Source organism: Acomys minous (assembly GCF_964271855.1).
Source record: "Acomys minous genome assembly, chromosome: 12".
Lineage (NCBI taxonomy): Eukaryota > Metazoa > Chordata > Mammalia > Rodentia > Muridae > Acomys > Acomys minous.
In genome coordinates, this window is record NC_140493.1 from 19502561 (window position 1) to 19524839 (window position 22279).

The 22279-nt window shown below is 51.7% G+C and overlaps 2 protein-coding genes and 1 long non-coding RNA gene across 5 annotated transcripts in view; 1 reads left to right on the top strand and 2 right to left on the bottom strand.

The window, feature by feature from the left end:
- Positions 1-7393, top strand: RRP7A (ribosomal RNA processing 7 homolog A). Its single transcript, XM_084748417.1, has 7 exons — positions 1-154; positions 758-900; positions 3068-3193; positions 3758-3875; positions 4843-4940; positions 5275-5473; positions 6206-7393. The coding sequence occupies exons 1-7, from the start codon at positions 82-84 to the stop codon at positions 6289-6291; spliced, it is 843 nt and encodes a 280-aa protein (XP_084604543.1). The 5' UTR covers positions 1-81; the 3' UTR covers positions 6292-7393.
- The window catches only part of SERHL2 (serine hydrolase like 2), a 22847-nt gene continuing 7132 nt past the window's right edge, over positions 6565-22279 (bottom strand). For all 3 annotated transcript variants that reach the window (XM_084748410.1, XM_084748411.1, XM_084748409.1), the window contains 4 exons: positions 12238-12272; positions 8716-8798; positions 7516-7612; positions 6565-7022 (listed from right to left, as the gene is read on the bottom strand). In XM_084748410.1, the coding sequence (XP_084604536.1) occupies positions 6900-7022; positions 7516-7612; positions 8716-8798; positions 12238-12272 (338 nt within the window). In that variant the 3' untranslated portion in view covers positions 6565-6899. The remainder of the gene's footprint in view (positions 7023-7515; positions 7613-8715; positions 8799-12237; positions 12273-22279) is intronic.
- Positions 12279-16731, bottom strand: LOC311578552. Its single transcript, XR_014772888.1, has 4 exons — positions 15957-16731; positions 14761-14907; positions 14158-14319; positions 12279-12387 (listed from the first exon to the last, which is right to left on the bottom strand). It is a non-coding gene; the product is annotated as an uncharacterized lncRNA (long non-coding RNA).

The window sequence follows — 22279 nt, forward strand, 5'->3', positions numbered from 1 at the left end:
AGCGCCGTGGTCATAGAAACGCAGCCGTGCCGGAAAGCACAACTACAACTCCCAGCTGCCCCAGCGCTTCTGGTCCGCAAAATGGTGTCCCGCAAGAGGAAATCAAAAGCGTGCGGCCACGAGGGGAATATACCGAGCCCACCGGGCTATTCAGGTGAGCAACTGAGGCCTGGGGGCCTCTTCGCGGGGAGGTGGTCAGGTCTCGGGGCGCAGGACCCGGCCTCTCCAGCTCTGGGTACCGACTCCACGGGCATTCCTCAGAGCGGCCTCGGGAGCGCTTCCTCCAGGCCGTACCTGGCGCCCAGCGTGCACCTTCGCCGTCCACAGGAGCTTGCCACCCGCGTCTTTAACAAGCGCTTCCTGAGGGTGGAGGCCGCAGCTGTGTCATCACCCCCAACCCACCTGTGTAGACTTGGGAAGGTGGGGCTAGCTCGGGATGAGGGGTCCGTGCCCGTCAGCCCCCCCAATCTGAAGAATGGGTAGAGGGAAGACAGTGCTTGTGCCAAGCGCAGCAGCCTGTGTGATGGGGGCTGATGGAGGCGGGCAGCGGGTACCCTGAGAGCGCTGGACCTGAACCGAGCCGCCGGCTCACTGAGCCCCCTCGGCCCGCCCTAGCTTCCCTTGGTTGGGTGGAGGACCAGACGGGTCGATGAAGCTAGAAACGGAGAGAGAGAGAGAGAGGGGAACTTGTGCGACGTAGACACAGGCCTCAACTCAGGGTACCCCAAACCCTCTCCTCCACTCGATTCCCTGTTAGCTGTTCCAGTCAAGTTCTCAGAAAAGCAGCAGGCGTCTCATTACCTCTACGTGAGACAGCACAGAGTTCGCGAAGGCACCCAGTCCACGTGGCCGCCCAATCGGACCCTTTTTATCCTCAATGTGCCCCCTTACTGCACAGAGGTAAGCATCTGGCAGGGGACCAGTGGGTTTTGAATGGGGGCTTGCCACGGGCCCCCACGGGATCCTGACGGTCAGGTGGACATGCCAACACGCCCCCCCCGGATAGGATGTGGAAAAGACTGGGGCTCTCAGAATAAAAATATGGGCTTTTTTGTCCTGTCTAGACAGGATCTCATGACCTCCCACCCCCCTGTTTAGGAACTCACTACATAGCCCAGGCTAACCTCAGATTTGCTGTACTCCTGCACCCCCACCCCGGAGTGGTCACGTCTGCCTTGGAAATTATCCTTCCAAAGATTTGTGTGTGTGTGTGTGTTTGTGTGTGTGTGTGTGTGTGTGTGTGTGTGTGTGTGTGTGTGTTTTGTTTTTTGAGATAGGATTTCTCTGTGTAGTCTAGGCTGTCCTAGACTCACTTTGTAGACCAGGCTGTCCTCAAACTCACAGCGATCTGCCTGCCTCTGCCTCCCAAGTGCTAGGATTAAAGGTGTGCCCAAGGATTTTTGTTTGTTTGTTTTCTTCTTCTAATTCTTCCTCCTCCACCTCCTCTTCTTTTTTTTAAAGACAAGTCAAACAAAAATTACTGCAGTTCTATGTATTTTTATTTTGTTTTGTTTCAGACAGAGTCTCTTGTAGCCTGAGGTGGCTTTATATTCCTTATGTAGGTGAGGCTGGCCTTGAACTTATGATCCTCCTGCCTTTACCTCTCAAGTTCTGGGATTACAGACATGTGCCGTTATTCTTAGTGTAAAATGGAGGCTGAGGACTGGCAAGAGGTTGATCACCAACATGATGGCTCAGCGGGTGAAGGCACTTGCCACCAAGTGCCACGGCCTGAATTTGATCTTTGAGACCCACGCGGAAGGAGAAAACTCACTCCTCCAGTTGCCCTCTGACCTCCACACATGTGACATGGAAGCAGCATACACCTGTGCATGTACAAACACACACAAACCCAACTTTCAAATATTGATTTGCTTTGTTTTTCGAGACAGGGTTTCTCCATGTAGCCCTGGCTGTCCTGGCACTTTCTCTGTAATTCAGGCTTGCTTGGAACTCACAGAGATCCCCCCACCTCTGCCTCCTTTAAAAAAGAAGTCAGGCTGTGGCGGCTCACACCGTCATTCCCAGCACTCAGGAGGCAGAGGTGAGGCCTGCATGCTGGCCTGCAGATTGAGTTTCTTGAAACAGAGGGCACAGAGAAACTTTTGTCTCAAAAAACAGACAAAAAGAAAAAAAAATTAAAAAGTTAAATTTATGTACTTGCTGTGGTGGAGAAAGCGCCCAGGGCATTTCCATACTAGGCCAGCCCTCTACATTCACAGACTTACATTATTATGTAAATTTACAGAAGAAAAATGAATTGCTCGGCTTGAGATTATATTTCCCCTTTAATTTTTTGCATTTTCATTTATTTACTTTTTAGTTTTTCGAGACAGAGTTCTGTGTAGCCATGCTGTCCTGGACTCGCTTTGTAGACCAGGCTGGCCTCGAACTCACAGTGATCCACCTGCCTCTGCCTCGTGACTGCTGGAATTAAAGGCAACCATGCCCGGCTCTTATTTTTTGCATTTTAGACACGGATACACACACACAATGAGAGCTGGGGTTTCAGGCCTGTGTGTGTCACCATGCCTGGTGGGGTTACTTAACTTTCTTTCTTTCTTTTTCTTCCTTCCTTCCTTCCTTGTGAAATGTTAAAGCTAGGCATGTAGCTCAGTGGCAGAGTGCTGGCCTGGCATTCCTGAAACCCTGGGTTCGATCCTTAGCACAACATAACTCAGATTTGGAGGAAGGAGGATCAGGTACAGAGTGAGTTCAAGGGCCATCTGGACAACGTGTGTCTGTGTGTGCGTGGCGGAGCGCACCTGGTGTAGTCAGCACAGATCTGAGACATCCCGCGATACTCTTTCTGCCCAAGCTCCTGAGACACAGGCGTGATATTCTCAGACTTGGCTGGTAAAGCCTAAGGAGCTATCATGTGGAAGCCCTTACCTTCCGTCCCAGCCTGGGAACACCTGACTCCGTGCTCTTCTGAGAGCTAGTCAGGGTTGGGGAAGCTAGGTCCTCACCCCCACCCCCGCTTTCGTAGATTTGGACTCCAGAGTCCTTCAGGGGGCTCTGAGGAGCCTGTGGGTGTTGACGCTCTGCTGCCCTCTGGCCCTGGTAGGAGAGCCTGTCTCGGTCCCTGTCCTCCTGTGGCTCCATCAAGACAGTAGAGCTGCAGGAGAAGCCTGACCCTTCGGAGAGCCCTAAGGAGCCGAAGTCCAAGTTTTTTCAGCCAAAGCCTGTGCCGGTAGGCTGCCCAGTAATACCAGAGTCCACTGGAGTTGGGGGCAGGGGCTGGGCCCCGGGTGGGCAGCAGTAGACCTTCAGAGAGACCACTCCCTGTGGCCCTGGGGTGGCCTCTGAGGGTGATGGCCTCTGATTCTCTCAGATGTGCCACATTCTTTGACTCCCCTCTTTGTCCTGCGGTCTCCCAGAGCCCATTTCCCACGTCCACAGCTTCCTCTTGAGGGCTAGTGCCCTGGCTGCAGGAGCCCTGCGCTTGTACCCTCTCCCCAGGTCCCTCATGTGTCCTTGGGGCACAAGGGGGTCTGACCCTGAGTTTGCACCCTGTCTATGACCTGCCCTAGGCTGGGCTGAGCCTGCTCTTCACTGGGTCCTCATGTGCCCCTCCTGAGGGACCAGCTAGAACAGGTGTCCCAGCAGCAGCGGCTAGCTAGGAGCATGGCTGTCCCTCCCTGAGACTGTGGGATAACAGGAAACTGCCTAGCGTCATCTCCCCTGGCCCTGGGCAGGTGTTGGGATCCTGGGCCACAAGTGGGAAGGCTCCACACAGACATCTCTCTCCCTGCAGAGCTTTCAGGTAGCGTATGTGGTGTTCCAGAAGCCGAGTGGAGTGTCAGCTGCCTTGAACCTCAAGGGCCCATTGCTGATTTCTACAGAGAGCCACCCTGTGAAGAGCGGAATTCATAGTCAGTACTGCTGGCAGCGTCCATTGCTTCGTCCCTGGGCCGTGGGTTGGTGAGAGACACTTTCCGGGGGGCAGCATCTGTAAATGCCACAAGCTGCGTCCCCCCTCTTCCTAAGGGCCTGGGTTGGTGGGGCTGTGTCTGAGGCACATCAGAAATAGCCTTTGGCACCAGGTGAGGAGGTAGGGGCCCAGCGTGCGGCCACTAGACTCTTCGTAGCACCTGACCCTGGGCCCCAAGTCCCTGGACTCAGGGGCCTCTGCAAGAGGATCCCAGCTTGCTGGCCATACCTGGGTGGAGCCTGAATGTCTACTCTGAGCCAGTCACTTCCTTGTGTTCTGCATGACCTGGAGGACACTCTGGCAGCTGTGGGTTTTGGTTTTGAGTGTTTATTAAGTAAAGGGTGAGGGCAGGCAGCAGGCAGCAAGCAGCAGACTGATAGCAGAACATCAGCAGAGGCAGCTGCAGTAGCCTAGCTGGGAGCAGGCCAAGGTCACAGCATCAAATGGCACCCAAGGGTGCCCAGCAGAATGACTGGGGAGGTTGAGGCTCCTCCTGACTTCCCACTGAAGTGCTTTTATACCCCATGGGAAAATAGTGCCATCTGCTGGAAGTATTTGTCTGCTAGCTATGTTCAGGGACTCTTAGTGGCTTGTTGGTTTTCCCTCCGCCTGGTGCAAAGCCCAGGGAGCCAGGCTGACCCAGGATGGGGTTTTGGAGGAAACAGGGGAGGGCCTCTCTGAGTCTTTTCTTTTTTAAAGATTTTATGTGTGTGAGGGTGGATTCCTAGGACTAGAGTTACAGGTGGTGGTGAGCCACCATGCTGGGGCTGGGAACTGAGCCTGGGTCCTTTGCAGGAGCAGCGGGTGCTCATCTCAGCTGAGCCATCTTGTCCACTTTGAACAAACTTAACAGCGCACGATGCTTTCCCAATGTAGATCACATGACACCATGTCCCCTTCTCTCTCAGAGTGGATCAGTGACTATGAAGAGTCAGTGCTCGACCCCGAGGCCCTGAGGGTGGAAGTAGACACATTCATGGAGGCCTATGACAAGAAGATAGCTGAGGTAGGGGCTCCAGCAGGGCCCCCGGGTGACACCTGTGCAGCCGTGGGAAGGCATATGGTAGTGTGGTGCCCAGGAGGCTGTGGTGGTGGTGGTCCGCCCTTGGCTACCGTAAGAAATGCAGGCTCCCATTTTTCCTTGCTGAAACCTGAGCCAGCTGGGTGACATGGAAACATCGTTGATATGTCTGTTCCCCAACACTGATTGCGGGGCATTCTCACCAGCAGACACCGTGCCCAAAGTGTTCCTCACTGTAGGAGGCAGCAGTGAGCCTCTAGCCAGTCAGGGCCATCCTCCTGCTGCAGAGCCCTGCCCATCAACAGCTTCTTCCGTGCAGGAGGAGACTAAAGCCAAGGAGGAGGAGGGGGTCCCCGACGAGGAGGGCTGGGTGAAGGTCACTCGCAGGGGCCGCAGGCCTGTGCTCCCTCGGACGGAAGCGGCCAGCCTGCGCCTTCTGGAGAAGGAGAAACGGAAGCGTGCCCGCAAGGAGCTGCTCAACTTCTATGCCTGGCAGCACCGAGAGACCAAGATGGAGCGTAAGAGACTCTTGAGGGCACCCTGCAGGTCTGAGGCAGGAACCCGGGCGTCCTCAGGCACATCCTCCAGACTTGCAGTCAGGGTCACTGTGCTGAGGGACCTAGCCGGGGGGGGGGGGGGGGGGTGGTGTACTTGGGGGACCTACTTGAGTGTTCCAGGTGGGAGTGCATGCTCTTGGTGCTACCAGTAAGCACCCTGCTCACAGGACACTTCCCCTGAGGGTCTGAGAAGGCCCTGGTCCCCTCCTGAGCATGAGGTGGGCTCAACTGCTGCCTTCAGACCCCACCCTTGGTTGGCACTGCCAGCTGCCTCACTGTCTTCCCTACCCTGTACCTAGGCTCCAAGCTGCACCTTCACCTGAGCAGGTGCTGTCCACCACCTCTGACTTGGGTCACTTGGTGACCATTTACCAGCTGAATTCTAGAGCCCCTTACTTTAAGGCCACATCTAGGGAATGGTGCCCTGGGGCCTACTTCTTTTTTGGGAACAGAAGTGTTAGGAACCCTACTTTCTTCTCTGGGCCCGTCATCTCCCGCCTCAGCCCAGCCCTCTAGAGTGGCTCAAGTGTCCAGTTCTGCTTCCTTGCAGGATCCTGACCCTGACAGAGGGTGCAACAAAAATACGGGGTGTGGGGTGGCTAGAGGAGAGAGCCACCCTGGGATACAGTGGGGTAGCTGGCAGTTCCTGCACAGATACGCTGTGTGACCTGCCCTGTGTCCCCTCATCCTCAGACCTGGCGCAGCTACGGAAGAAGTTTGAGGAGGACAAGCAGAGGATCGAGCTGATGCGTGCCCAGCGCAAGTTCCGACCCTACTAAGCTGCTCGGACTTCAAGAGCACAAAGACCAGCAGGCTGTTCCCTGAGGAACCATGTTCCAGGGAGCCAGTACCAAGCCAAGGAGCAGCTGTGCCCCAGAGCTCCCTCTCTGCACCCACACAGGCTGCCCTGGGGGAGGATTTAGCTTTCAGAGAGCTGCCCCTGCCCCTTCGTGCCTGTAAAGCCACTCCCAGGAGACCTGACTGACCGCCTGCTCGGACCCAGTTGTTCCCCTGCCCCCCCATGCAGCCCCGCTGGCGGCAGCCACTTGGAATGCGGCGAAGATGGGAGGTTTTATTTCCACACAGGCTGGTGGCAAGGGCAGGATCCAGAAGCCTTCGAGCCCAGAGGCCCAGCCCTGCTTCCTCAGCGATACCAGTTCATTTCAGTTGACCACACAGTCCCAGATTCCCTGTCCCCATCTCAAAATCACAGATAAGGTCAGAATCTTTTCTTCCCTGCCCCTAGCGCTGCCAAAGGATTCTCTGCCGCCCCTCTTCGTCTTCAAGCCCAGTGAGAGCCACCCCACCCCACCCATGTTGTAGGGTGAGGGTGCCTGAGACCCAGTAGAAGACAGACAGTGTGTGTGAACAGGATCCCGGTCTGGAGCTAGAGCCTCGAGTGGTTCGTCCTGGACTGACTCTGTAGGAAGGAGTTGATGGCTCCAGACACAAGGTGGGGCTCGTTCAGGTGCACATAGTGGTTGCCTGGGACTTCTACAAACTGGAACCGCTGGAGGAAGGGGGCTGGTGGTGAGATGCTGCCCACTGCGCAGAGTGGGTCAGAGGCAACCCCTGACTGCCTCTCTGCTCACAGTAGCCTGGGACTCAGCGCTACTGTACCAAACTGGGACAGCCACAGTCAATTCTGTTGGAGGAAGGCAGGCCACTGCTGGAGCTTGCCCCTTTGTGATAGCATCAAGCTGTTGTAAGTGATGACCATAAAGGGCCAGGACCTGCCCAAGGCTCCCCTTTGCCTATAGCCAACATGATGGTCCCAGGAGCAATGGAGGCAAGCGTGAGGCTGCTTCCGGGAGGTGCGGCCCAGAATTGAGCCTGACCAGGGGTTACAGAAGGACAATAAAACAAGATTCTGCCACCAAAGCTGCCTCTCTTGAACTCTTGACTACAGGCCCAGGAGAAATAAAGCAATTGGACTGGATGATGTGGGGTTCAGAGTAGAGAGATGCGCCCAGCCCACCGGCCCCTCAGGCCCCACACCTTACCTCTCTCAGGATGGTTTTCAGTGTGTCCACCATGAAGACCAGAGGCTCCTTGTTGTCATCATTTGTCCGTCTCACGTCATAGTACCCGGACATCGCTCTGGGCAGCAAGAAGTGGGGTGCCTCCTAGCTCTGCCTCTTCACAGCCTTCTGCCCTGTCTGGGGTTTAGGCCCTGAAGAGGCCAGGACTAGGCTGCCCCCTAGTTTTCTTTCAGCTGTGTCCCTTTGAGCCTAGATTTGCCTCTAGTACCAGCTTTTTCTTAGAGCTGGTAGCAGGCTGGCACAAGCTGACAGGAAGTGGCTTTCAGTGCTGTGCAGAGGGCTCCGAGCCATCTCTCAAGGCCAGGCTTTTCTTTAAAACAAAACCTATTGTTGCCTGGCCTTTAATCCCAGCACAAGGGAGACAGGGGCAGGCAGATCTCTGGGATTGAAGCCACCTAGTCCAAGACAGCTAGTGCTACTCGGAGAAATGCTGTTTGAGAAAAAAAAAAACCCCAAAACCTACTGAGGTGTAGTGTGCATGTCCTTCAGCCATCCCCCTCTCCATCTGAAGCCTACTGTGGCTTAGTGGCCTCAGACTTGTCCCAGCCTTGCCTTGCTCTCCTAGTCCTGAGTTACAGGTGTGAGCCCCCATGCCCAGCCAGTTCCATGGTTCTGAGTTCAGATGTGCCTTGAGTTCTGATGGTGTTAACATGCCCCCAACTCCATAATGAGTTGAAAATCTAAATTAAAAGCATAACAACAGCCGGCTGCAGAGCCGACTTCCCTCTGATCTATCTCACTGTTGCTGCTGCTGCCAAACATCAAGAAGGGACCAGGTTAGACCAACTGTATTGCTAGCTCAGGAAAAGTTCCCAGCTGTGCAGACAGCTGTGCTGTTAGACCATTCTGGCTGATCTGGCTAGGAACATGTCCCCTTCCTTATCCCTCCAAGGGCATCCCTCCTGAAGCTCAACCAGAGGACACTTTCCTAATAGAGTAGGACTTAACCCACGCTCCCAAGATTGCCTCTGCAGTCCTACGAAGTGCTCGAGGATGTCAGCCACAAGTCAGGCTCTCCCAGAGACCAGCTAAGCCCCCGGTGCTGTCCTCACCTTGTCACCCTGCTCGCAGTCCACCCTCCCAGCACCTGCTGACAAAGATGCTTGCTGAGAAAGGCTGAGCTGGCAGCGCTGTGGTGTCCTACCTCTGGGTCTCACTCACTTGATGAGCAGCACATTGGCCTGCAGGCTCCTGGTAGAGTGCACGAACAGCTCCCTGCTCATGAATTCAAAGCTGTTCTCTGGCTGCACAGACAAAAGCAGGGTGAGTCCTTACCGCAAAGTCTCATGTGCTTCTGCAGTCAGAGTCCTTAGGTTAGGGAGGCTGGGTTCCAGGGAGGCCAGCTGGGCCACCCACCCGGGAGGCCAGTGTCCACTAAGTCGTTGACTCATACTCACCAAGGGCTCTTAGCTCCCGTCCCCCAAAGTCCTGTCTCCCACCTCCATCCCCCACCGCCCTTACCTAGCCTTCCCTCTTGGTGGGACCATAGCTGCCCAGCCAGACTCCACTCTCGGAATCCTTTACAGCTGGGTATGGCTGACGGAGGAGGCAGAGAAGCAACAGAGGTTACTTCTAGACCTGCTCAGGACCGAGGGGCTTCCTGCAGGTCCTTCCCAGTGCACAGTACAGCTGTGGGCTCAGGATTCTGTCAGGCAGGGCTCATTGCCTTCCCGAGACAGCTTCCACATAAGAAATGTGTTTAGACCACAACACAGAGTGGGTCCACCATACCTGTGTCCCCACCTAGCCCTGACTGCTGTGCCCTTGCTGTTTAATATGGCTTTGCTGCCGTGCGCAACATGAAGGCCTCCAGCCCCACGCAGCTACTGCCGGATACTGTAGGTCACCTGCACAGCAGGTGCTAGAATCAGGAGGCTTTGTAGGAGAAATAATGTAGGGGGCTGAGGGTGTAGGTGAACAGCAGACAGCCCTGGGCCCTCGGGAGTATCTGACACCCAGTCTCATACACACCATAGAAAAGTCCTGGGCTGAAGAGATGGCTCAGTCAGTAGAGTGCTTGTGACAAGGCCTGCATCTAATCCTCAGACTTCACAAATAAAAAACAAATGGGCATGGTATGACATTCCTATAATCTCAGCCCTTAAGAGGTAGATCTTTGGAGTTGCTGGACGACCAGCTTAGCCTATCTGGGAAGTTTGAGACCATCTCAAAAAAAAAAAAAAAAAAAAAAAGGACTATAAAGAAATGTGTGGCTGAGGGACAACACTGAAGGTTGTCCTCTGACCTCCACATGCACGAATACATCTTACAGACATGTACACTTACACACACACACAACAGCGTCACTCCTTGTCCTGCTCCTTAGACTAAAATCACCACGGGTCTGTTCTCAAAAGCAGAGAGCCCCTTTATCCCCCACGTTACCCTCCACCTCGTTCTGGTTTTCACATCTCAGAGCTGTGATAAGGCTGCCTCCCGGGGAGTACAAGCTGCACAGTAGCTTCACTGGGGTGGGGGATGGGGCGCAAGGTGGGGGACCTGGGGTTGCAGAGGCTCCGAACTCAGGCCACAGCCCTGGCCAAAGCTAACAGGAGGTGGCGCCAGATGCGGTCAGGTGTGGGGCTTAGGCCTTGTCCTCAGGAACTGGGGTTATCTCACTCAAGGGCATGAAGTCAGGCCTCAGATTTAATTTTAAGTTTGTCCCAAGGCAAGGATTAAGGGACATGCCTGCAGACATGAGAGGTCTTTGAAATTTCTATGGCAGTTTATTCCTTCATGAAAAGCACACTGGGGGGCCTCACCCATGTCCTGTCAGCTGCCTCTCTCCCTCAACATCTGTCTCTTAGCTTCTTCCAGTTTCATTTCCAGATCCACTTTTTTTGTGTGTGTTTGCTTTTGGTTTTTCGAGTCAGGGTTTTTCTGTGTAGCCCTAGATGGACAGCAAGGTCAAAGTGAAACTGCCAACTTTGAGGCCTTTTGCACAGGACACAGGGTGTGAGACCTGTATCCAGATCAATGTGCCCTGCTATTATTGTCCCAGACTCACAGGATCCTCCTCGAGGGGAGAACTTCTATGCTCTCTATCCTTTACTCTGCAGATGTCTGTGAGAGACTTCCTTTAGCAAGGGTACGTGGAAACAACACAAAGTCCCGAGACAAGGGTGTGTGCTCATGTCCATGTATGAAAAGACATAAACGGGAGAAAAGGATCTGGGATGTAGCTCAGTGTAGATGCTTGGCTAGCCTGTACAAGGGCGTGTGTGTGTGTGTGTGTGTGTGTGTGTAGAGAGAGAGAGAGAGAGAGAGAGAGAGAGAGAGAGAGAGAGAGAGAGAGAAAGAGAGAGAGAGAGAGAAAGAGAGAGAGAGAGACAGACACGGGACAAAGTCAGAACCCTTGTGCATCATTGGTGGGAACATAAAATAGTGCAGCCCCTGTAGACAACAGTCCCAGTCTCTCAAAAGATCAGTGCCAAGTTAGCAGCGACCCATTTCTGGTACGTCCAACAACTGGAAGCAAGGAGTATGACACTTGCACCTCAGGTGACAGCAGCAGTGTCCTCAATTGCCAAAGCCTGAATCCCTGATGTCCATAGCAGAGGAGTGGACATAGAAAATGTGGTGTGGGGCCAGCAAGCTGGCTCAATGGGTAAACATGCTTGCTGCCGAGCTGCCTGAGTTTGCTCCATGACACATGGCAGAAGAATAGGCTCACAAGTTGTCCTACGACTTACACACAAGATTCCCTCCTCCTCCTCCCCTCTCTCTTTCACACACATATAAATATATTGATAAATAAATGTTAAAAATGTTTAAAGAAAACAGTGGGGGCTGGAGAGATGGCTCAGAAGTTAACAGCGCACTCTGTTCTTCCAAAGGTCCTTGAGTTCAATTCCCAGAAACCATGTGGCTCACAACCATCTATAATGAGATCCGATGCCATCTTCTGGCATGCAGGCATACATGTGTGCAGAACATTATATACATAATAAATAAATCTTTACAAACTATAAGAAAAAGAAAAAAGACAGATGAAAGAAAAGAGAGAGAGAAGGTAGTGGACCAGGCTGGTCTCAACTCCCAGTGCTGGGATTAAAGACACCACAAGGCATAGTTAACACTCAGCCTCACAAAGCAGAGAATGTGAGTGTGTGCTTCAACATGGAAGGATCTGGAAAGCATGGTGCTGAGCGGAAGCAGCAAGGCACAGAAGGACAAATACTGATTCTACTCGCTCAACGTACCTAACAGGAACTTCACAGGGACAGAAAAGTGCATTTGAGGTTACAGGAGAGATGGGCAGTGAGGACTTAAGTGTTTAACGGGTTCAAGTGTTTACTGAGGATGACAAAGGTTGGGGTACAGGTGTTGGTAATGGATACAGAATGTATTTAATACCACCCAACAGTGCACTTTCAGGCAGCTAAAATGAGGAATGTACCTGTGTGTCTATGCTTATAGTTTTAACTATTCATTTTGTTTTTAGATTTATTTATTTAGTGTATGAGTGCTCTATCTACATGTACACTTGAATGCTAGAAGAGGGCACCAGATCTCATTATAGATGGTTGTGAGCCACCATGTGGTTACTAGGAATTGAACTCAGGACCTCTGGAAGAGCAGATAGTGCTCTGAACCACTGAGCATCTCTCCAGCCCCTTAAAACTATTTTAAAAAAGCGACCACAGGAAAACTACGAATGAAGATGGACGACAGTGGACTTACCAAGGAGATCCTCCGGTCCCTGTTCAGCACCAGACCTGGAGAATGCACAAAGCATGGTGGCTTTAGCGTCACAGGAAGGGACTCGCCTGGCTTTCCACCCTGATGTCAGCTAGCCCTGGACTTCCGACGCTGTAGGTACCTCCTGAGACCCTGAGGGACAGTGCAGGATGATGGAGGAGACAAGAAGTCTCTCTCCCTCTTTCTCTTTCTCTTTGCTTTTTTAGACAGGCTCTCACCATGTGGCCCTTGATGGCCCGGAACTCACTATTGTAGACCAGTCTGGCCTTAACTCACAGAGATTTGCCTGCCTCCAAGTGCTGGGATTAAAGACATGTGCCAGCACTCTAGGCTCCAACTTTCATCTCCTTTGGATCTTTAAACACTTAAAACTAGGAAATAGAGAGCAACCGAAAACCAGGGCGCTCCCTGTCAGAGGAATGGAGAGGCCGAGCGTCACCAACTTCACACTCCAACTCGGGCCCTGCCATGGATGATGGACAGCTCTCCCCCTCTAGGAAGGCTAGGCCACGCCCTCCGGTGCCACATCTATGATTCCTGAAGAACTGTGCAGGGTAGAGATGGGGAGGGGATGAGCAGCCCCTGTTGCCACCCTGTAGGAACTCATAAGCCCTGGGAGATTCCAGGAGCTGGCAGGGGCTGAAAAAGCCAACTCTGGGGACCAAGCTCCAGCAAAGGAAATGGGGTGGGCTGCAAGTGTCAGCAGAGAGACGGCAAATATAAGCCATTAACATTAGAACCAAACAAGTAAATGATTCAAATTCCAGAATCCATAAAAAAGACACACACCCGATGGCAATACCACAATTCTGCACTCGGGGCCTCCCATCTCCAGGGCCTTCAACTAAATCTTTTTCTGCAGTGCTGGGGTGGAACCCGGGACCTCATGCATGCTGAGCAAGTATTCTACCACTGAGCTACACACCAAACCTTAACTTCTTTCCTCTCTCCTCTCTCCTCTCTCTCTCTCTCTCTCTCTCTCTCTCTCTCTCTTTTTCTTCAAGACAGGGTTTCTCTGTGTAATAGAGCCCTGGCTGTCCTGGACTCGCTTTGTAGGCCAGCCTGGCCTTGAACTCACATGCAGGCAAAATAAACCAATGCACACAAAATAAATCTTTTTTTTTTAAGAAAAGAAGCCAGGCAGTGGTGGCACACGCCTGTAATCCCAGCACTCAGGAAGGCAGAGGCAGGTGGATCTCTTGAGTTCAAGGCCAGCCTGGTCTACAAAGCAAGTCCAGGCCAGTCAAGGCTACACAGAGAAACCCTGTCTCGAAAAACCAAAACCAAAAACAGGAGGAGGAGAAAAAGAAAGATATCAAACCAATGACTGGGCTGGTCAGCCTCTGCATAAGAAAAGCAATGCATGAGTCTAGCTGCTACTTTGTGAGAGAAAAAGCAATTATGGAAACATTAAGGAATGCTATTTTCTGTAATTATTAGGATTCTGTCTCTAATTAGAGACCATGGAACTTTTAGATGATAAATGAAATGTTTAACTGTGAACAGAGCTCTAGCTAGGCACTTGTGACTCTGAGTGTGCTAGGGGACCATGTGCTTGAGAGGTTTTACACTCGTCACACCTCAGCCTAATTAATCCCAGGTGGAGGCCACAGTGCCACCCTGCACTGTCACCCAATCTCTCTGCTAGATGAAGGGTCCTCTCTGCTCTTGCAGGGTGGAGCCCTGCTCCAGCCTGGCCCTCCCTCCAGGTCTAGGGTCTGGGGTCTGGGGTCTGGCTGCTCAATGTGAAAATGCTTCAGGAAGACAGTCCTTAGGATGGGCGAGATGGCTCAGCTGGTAAAGTGCTTGCTGTGCGAGCACAAGGACCTGAGTCTAACGCCGGCACAGACATGCAGACATGGCAGCATGTGGCTGTACTATAGTGCTGGCCAGCCAACCTACCCGAATCCTTTCAGCGTGAGAGCCTGTCTCAAAAAATAAGGTGGAGGGGCAGAAGAGATGGTCGGCAGGTAAGCTGTGCAGTCTGAAGACCTGAGTTCAGTCCTGGTGGGCCAGGAAGGTGAGAGCAGAGAACTGGTTCCCACAGGTTATCTTCTGACCTAGCTAGACACACACAGACACACACAGACACACACACACAGACACAGACACACACAGACACACACACCAGAGGAAACTGAGCGAATGAGGTCCTGAGTAAATGTGTGCTGTGAACATGGGCGTGACTAACTATGCCAAGGACTCCAGAGCCTCACACCCCATCTGTGTCCCCCCCCCCCCCCCAGGCCACCAAGGCTCAGAGAGAAATGGCAGAGGCTTCTTCTGGTCCAACTGTGGGTGTTGACAGTGTGTGCAGCAAACGACCACCGTAACTTTCTCCCCTTGGATATTCACAGCCTGAAGATTGCTCTCCCCCAGTGTCTGCTCCCACCAAGATTAGCTCAACCTGTCTCCTTGGTCCAGCTGTATACCATAAGCCCCGCCTCCTTGTTTATCTGGATGTAACAACCCGGTCTCATTGTTCACTGTACGTGATAACCTCACCTCTCTGTTCAACTCTATGCAATCAATATGCTGAGCTTCCGGAGTGCTGCGGCCTCTCCAGCCGAAAGCCCAGTCCATCCAAACCCAGCTCTTTCTGCTTTTCTTCATTTTCTCGCTGCTGTAGTCAGGTCCCACAGGTACATACATCTGCGCGCGCGCGCACACACACACGCGCGCACACACACACAAATAAAAACATACACTTTATTTTTTAAAGCTGGAGTGCAATCAAGGAAGATACCAACATTCTCCCCCGGCCTCCACACAAATGCGCAGGAACACACACACCACACAATTATAAGGAGGGGTCTCCTTGTGTTAGAGTAACCCTAAGAGACCAGGGGACCCCCCCTCGAATCACACATACTATTTTCTCTGCCTTGAGGCCAGGGGAAGGGACCCCTCCTCCCCAGCACAACTACCACTTGGCAAAGGGAGTGTCAGTACTCGCTGTTTTTGTCCCCGCGGGACAGGGAGCTTCCTGGTTGAAGGGGCTAGGTATCATTTCTCTGCGACTCTCAGACCTAGAGGTTGGGCAGGTTCCGATTTCTTGAATGAGCGTCTGATTCAAGAAGGCATGTTAGCTAGCAAGCGGGAGGGACAAGCCCAGAGTTCCCAGCAGGAGGAGATGCATGGCTGGACCAGAGATGCGATCCCACTCAAGCACCTTGCAACTACCCCACCCCCCACCCCACCCCCACCCCCCCGCCTGGGATCCCTGAGAGTCACTTCTGGTGCCAATCTCAGGAGGGTTTCAGCTGGTCGCTTGCTGGCCACAGGCAGTAATTAGAGTCCAAGTCATTTCAGTCCCTAGGGCTCCTAACCCAGCTCCCGAGGACGACCTCACCTTGCTTCCTGAGGCCTTTCCTCACAGGTGCTAGACAGGCTAGTCAAGAATTTAAGATGCTAGGTGTGGTGGCGCATGCCTTTAATCCCAGCACTAGGCGGGCAGAGGCAGGTGGATCTCTGTGAGTTCCAGGCCAGCCTGGTCTACAAAGTGAGTCCAGGACACTCAAGGCTACACAGAGAAACCCTGTCTCAAAAACAAACAAACAAACAAAACCCCCACAAACCTTGAGCTACCATACTTCTCTATGCCTCAGTGTGCCAGAGCTCTGCCCACTGCCCCTCACTGTTACCCCTTCCCTGTCCTGTGACCCCCACACTATAAGAGACTCCTCCACATCCCTGTGCACCTCTAGGCAAGGGCACCTGGGCTCCGGGGACAGACAAAAAGTGGCTGCAAAGTGGACGTTACTTCTGACCTCTCTCTGTCCAGGAGCTGGACCTTCCTCCCTTTTGAAACTGGAGAACCTGTTGATGAGAACGAAGGTGGCCCTCAAGGACACTGCTAGCCATGGCCAATGGCCAGGTGGTGTCAGTGGGGGAAACTCCTTCTCAAGATAGGCAAGGCGAGTCCCCTGAGGGCTGTGGCTTCCAGGGAGCCCCAGCTATGTGTCTTAAGTCCCATTGATCCCTAAAACACCTTCAGACTATAGTGTCTGGTTCCTGTCATCTTGCCTGTATCCTGGAAGGGAAAACGGCCCAGGCTGGGTTGAACTCCGTGAAGCCATGGACTCCCCAGTGCAGACTTACCTGGCCCTGGTTGGTCTAACTTCCAGCCCTGTGCTCGGAAGCCTCTCACTGTCCCCTCCCCTCGGCTTCCTGGCAGGTCCTTGCCACAGTGAGGTGTCTGTATCTGCTGGTCCTTCTCTGTGCCTGCTTTAGCGGTGTCCCCTGGCGATTGTCTCCCAATCTCCACATTATACAACTGGAAGTACCAAGGATGTCCCCCTAGCCACCCCTCTGCCCCCAAAGCAAGGCTGCATAGCTCCTCTTGTAGGGACGGGTTGAAGAGGCTGGCCTCAGGACTGACAGAGGTGCCAACCGTGTGGAGGATGAGGAACATCCACCTGGGACAGAAAGTAGGTCATAGGTCCCTGTCTCTGGACTGTGTGTGTGTGTGTGTGTGTGTGTGTGTGTGTGTGTGTGTGTGTGTGTGTGTGTATGTGTGTGTTTTAGCAAACTGAGAGTCCCTTGAGGACATTAAGATAACTCTGTGGGGAAAGTCACCTGCCACCAAGCCTGAAGATCTGAGTTCAGTCCCTGGCACCCACATGATGGGTGGGGGAACCCTATTCTCACAAGCTGTCTTCTGACCTCTATATGTGCACACACAGCCATGACTGTAACTGAAAACAAAACAAAAATCAAACAGGTCCTGACTTTTGAGGGCTCACAGGCAGCCCCTAGGAGAGACACAGCCCCTTGCTACTCTGCTTCCGGTGCCTCCCCCTTCCTGCCTCCTTCCCAGCTAGGAGGCCCAGCTATCTGAGGAGGAGCAAACTCCCTAATCTTCCTGCTCCCTGTCTCCCCTGGGACTAGTCAAGGTCACAGGCAGCCTCAGCAGAGGCCGGCGGAGAGGACACTGTGCCCACGGACATGGCCCTCAGAGCCTCTGCCTGTTGCCTGTGGGGGACGACTGTGTCGTTAGGCCTCTCCATTTCTCACCGGCAGCTAGAAAACTGCTTTTCTACAAAGCCTTTCCCTTTCAAACACGGGGCAGCTGTCCCCGGCTCCCCTGCCAAGTGTTTCTGTGAAACTGCTCAAGTCAGACAGATCTGCTTTCGACTGAATGCAGCTGGGTTTATGATAAGGGTTTCAGCACCCTGGAGGGAGGGGCAGGGCTTCCCTAGCTAGAGCCGGATGTGGGGTTGCCCCTTTGTCCTCAGGGGTCCGGGACAGAACCCTGTCCTCCCCCCTTGCAGAGGATACTTCCAGCCAGGAGTATATGTGGTGGGAGGTGTTGCTTTTGTTGTTCGTCTGTGTCAGGGTCTTGAAATGTAACCCAGACTGGCCTCGGCGGCACTATCTTCCTGCCTCAACCTCCCAAGTGCTAGGGCTGTAGGCTGGCAGCGGCACTTGGCTTGAAGCAAGCTCTGGGGCTCTGGGCTGGAACACTTGTGTCTAGATAAGACTGTGCCTACGGCTGGGTCTCGTGGCTCTCTCCCCATCCTGGTTAAAAGCAGCTTTAGCCTCATGTCTTGGCTTTGTTGGAAAACTCCCTTTGGCTGGAAGTGGATGCCTAAGACTGGTTCCTTACTTGAATTACTCAGAAGTCACGTGTGTGTGTGTGTGTGTGTGTGTGTGTGTGTGTGTGTGTGTGTGAGAGAGAGAGAGAGAGAGAGAGAGAGAGAGAGAGAGAGAGAGACAGAGAGAGACAGAGACAGAGAGAGACAGAGACAGAGACAGAGAGACAGACAGACAGACAGACAGACAGAGATAGAGACGCAGGGGAGACACACACACAGAACAGGGGCGGGGCAGGCCTGGAACAATGGTTTCCTAACACTGTCCATATCCGGAGAGCCAACAGGGTCTGGATTTACCTTCTTCTAAGCTAATTCTACTAGAGAGAAATGCTCCTACCACAGTGCTCCCCAGCACAGGGGCTCACCTTCTCAGCAATGCCCACCTGTCTCCTCAGTGACTGTTCAGCATCTGTGCCCCACTTTCCAGGTAACTCTGGGCTCAGCTGGATTCCCTGGGCTGGCTGGGAATATGCCTCTTCTGGATTACCCCATTTCAGTACAGGGAACCCCTGGTTTGGTCATCTTTATCGAACACAGAAGTGTGGGCCCTCAACCTTCCTATGTGTTTGCAGGGAGGGGAGACAGCGAGCGGCTCAGGACTGACAAATCCCAATAGATCAGACTGGCAGTGCGGCACCCAAACACTCCAGGGCCTGCTCCCTCACCTTGTAATTGGTTATCCTTACCTACAGTGACAACGTTCCCACATGACAACCTGTCTCTGTCAGGGTCTGTTGGCTCCGGTCCCCAGCATTCCCACTGTCCCCTTTCTGGCCAGCAGGACTTCACCACTTGCCCCACCCCCACAACAGGCCCTGGGTGGGTGGGTGGATAGGTGGGTGATACCTATTTCCTTTGCTTCTTCAGAAATCGTCATATTCACAACGTCAACGGAACCTTATCAGCCTGTGGGAGCAGCAATCTAATGACCTTGTCTGTTTCCTGACAAAACTGAGAGAGTCCTGTGATTAACTGGCACCAACAGGAACGGAGTCCTGGATTTTATACCCGATTTGGGGTACCCTTTGGGGGCACCATGACTCTGGGCAGCACCTTCCTATGGGCTGGAGTCCCAGGCTAAATAAAAAAGAAAGTAATCTGAGTATCAGCATCCATCTCTCTTTGCTTCCTCGCTGTGCACACACATGACTAGCTGCCTCCTGCTCCCGCTGACATACCCACCCTATCATGATGGACAGTGGCCTGAGACCGTGTGGCAAACTCCACCCTTCCTCCTTGAAGTTGTCAGGTCATTTGCTGCAGCAACAGACAAGTGTCTAATATTTGCCTATCATCTTTTCCCTCCTAAAATGTACTTTTCTTGCTCGGCCTCCTTGTTCAGGCCTAGGAGGTATCATTTCTACAAAGGTACCCTTGGAGTTGGACCCCTATAGATTTCTGACCCCATGGAGACTGGGGTAATGTGGCTGATCACCACATCTCAGTCTCTCTCTCTCTCTCTCTCTCTCTCTCTCTCTCTCTCTCTCACTCCAGGGTTTCTCTGTGTACCCTTGGCTCTCCTGGACTCGCTCTGTAGACCAGGCTGGCCTCGAACTCACAGAGATCTGTCTGCCTCTGCCTCCCAAGTACTGGGATTACAGGTGTGTGCCACCGTGCCCAGCCACACTCATAGTGTTGGTGGGGAACTGCACCGCTCTGACCCTCAGTCAAGAATTCTTGACAAATACACGGAGAAGCAGCACAGGCCCATACCTAAACGTAATAAAGGCAATATACAGGAAGCCGAGCGCCAACATCATGTTAATGGAGAGAAACTTAAAACAGTTCTACTAAAACCAGGGACAAGACAAGGCTGTCCACACTCTCCATACCCATTCAGCATAGGGCTTGAAGTTCTAGCTAGAGCAATAAGACAACTAAAGAAGATCAAGGGATACAAATTGGAAAGGGAGAAGTCAAAGTATCTCTAGTCACAGATGATAAGAGACTGAGCACATAAGGCTGGGCGTGGTGGCGCACGCCTTTAATCCCAGCACTTGGGAGGCAGAGGCAGGCGGATCGCTGTGAGTTCGAGGCCAGCCAGGTCTACAGAGTGAGTCCAGGACAGCCAAGGCTACACAGAGAAACCCTGTCTGGAAAAACAAAACAAAAAACAAACAAACAAAAGTATACATAAATTACTCCTAAGACTCTACCAGAGAATTCCTACAGCTAATAAACACTTTCAACAAAGTGGCCAGATACAAAATTTACTCCAAAACAAATCAGTAGCTCTGCTTTATACAAATGATAAATGGGCTGAGAAAGAAATTAGGGAAACAAACCCCTTCACAGTAGCCACAAATATTATAAAGTATCTTGGTGTAGCTCTAACCAAGCAAGGGAAAGACCTGTATGACAAGAACGCCAAGTCCCCGAAGAAAGAAACTGAAGAAGATATCAGAAGATGGAAAGATCTCCCATGCTCATGGATCGGTAAAAATGGCCGCCTCACCAAAAGCAATCTACAGATTCAGTGCAATTCCATCAAAATGCCAACACAATTCTTCACAGACTTTGAAAGAGCAATCCTTCAACTTCATATGTAAAAATTTAAAAGCCCAGAATTGCTGAAACAATTCTGCACAACAAAAAAACTTCTTTTGGAGGTATTACCATCCCTGTACAAAACAATAGTAATAAAAACTGCATGGCAGAAAAACAGACAGGTTGATCAATGGAATCAAACCAAAGATGCAGAAATAAACTCATACACCTCGACTTTTTCACAAAGAAGCCAAAACCATACAATGGAAAAAAAGAAAGCATCTTCAGGGGGCTGGAGAGATGGCTCAGAAGAGCACTGGCTGCTCTTCCAAAGGTCCTGAGTTCAATTCTCAGCAACCACATGGTGGTTTATAACCAGATATAATGAGATCTGGTGCCCTTTTCTAGTGTGCAGGCATATCACTATATATGTAATAAATACATAAATAGATCTTTTAAAAAGTTAAAAATAAATTATCTTCAACAAGTGGCTCTGGTCTAACTGTATGTTTGCATGTAGAAGTAATAGATCTGTATTTATTACCCTGCACAAAACTTAATTCCACAATAGAAGAGAAAGTGTGGGATAGCCTTGAATTCATTGGTACAGGAGACAACTTCCTGAACAGAACACCAACAGCTCAGGCTCTAAATCAGCAATTAATAAATGGAACCTCTTGAAACTGAAAAGCTTCTATAAGGCAAAGGACACTGTCAGCAGAACAAAACGGCAGCCTAAAATTGGGAAAAGATCTCCACCAACCCTACATCCGACAGAGGGCTAATATCCAAAATACATAAAGTACTCAAGAAATTAAACACCAACAAACCAAATAATCTGATTAAAAAATGAGGTACAGAACTAAACTAAGAATTCTCAACAGAGGAATGTCTAATGGCCGAGAAGCACTTAAAGAAATGTTCAATGTCATTGGCCATTAGGGAAATACAAATGAAAACGACCCTGAGATTCCATCTTACACCTCTTGGAATGGCTAAGATAAAAAACTCAAGGGATAGTTCATGCTGGCGAGGATGTGGAGTAAGGGGAACACTGCTCTATTGTTAGTGGGAGTGCAAACTTGTTCAGACACTTTGGAAATCAATCTTGCACTTTCTCAGAAAATTGGGAATAGTTCTACCTCAAGACCCAGCTATAACACTCCTGGGCATATACCCAAAAGACCTTCCCATCATACCACAAGGATACCTACTCAACTATGCTCCTAGCTGTTTTGTTTTATTTGTTTGTTTTTGAAGATTTATTTCTTTATTAGCATGTATACAGTGCTCTGCCTGCGTATACACGTGCAGCCCAGAAGAGGGCATCAGATCACCTTATAGATGAGCCACCATGTGGTTGCTGGGAATTGAACTCAGGACCTCTGGAAGAGCAGACAGTGCTCTTAACCTCTGAGCCATCTCTCCAGCCCGCAGCAGTTTCCAGAAACTGGAAGCAAACTACATGTCCCTCAACTGAAGAATGGATAAAGAAAGTGTGCTACATTTATTTACACAAGGAATACTACTTACCTATTTTTTTAAAAAAGGAGATATTGAAATTTGCAGGCAAATGGATGGAACTAGAAAATATTATCCTGAGTGAGGTAACCCAGAAAGACACACATGGTGTGTGCTCACTTATAAGCGGATATTAGCCATACCATACAGAATAACAATGCTACAACCCACAGACCCAAAGAAGCTAAGTAACAAGGAGGGCCCAAGGGAGGATGCTTGAATCTCCCTCAGAGGAGAAATAAAATGGACATCGTAAGTGGGTGAAGAGAGAGAAATGGATGGGGGTGTGAGGGGGAATGTGGGTAGGAGGAGGGTGGGGCTGGGAGGTGAGAGGGCTGGGAAAGAGAAGGGAAACCAATGCGGGGGGCGGGGCGCATCTCTGGGACACGCTGGAGACCCTCGGTGGGGTAGGATCCTGG

Bases quoted from the DNA above. Each gene is read 5' to 3' on its own strand.
- RRP7A (XM_084748417.1), top strand. From the start codon at position 82: ATGGTGTCCCGCAAGAGGAAATCAAAAGCGTGCGGCCACGAGGGGAAT. The intron at 155-757 runs GTGAGCAACTGA...ATTCCCTGTTAG, and splicing joins GAGCCCACCGGGCTATTCAG to CTGTTCCAGTCAAGTTCTCA. The intron at 3,194-3,757 runs GTAGGCTGCCCA...CTCTCCCTGCAG, and splicing joins TTCAGCCAAAGCCTGTGCCG to AGCTTTCAGGTAGCGTATGT.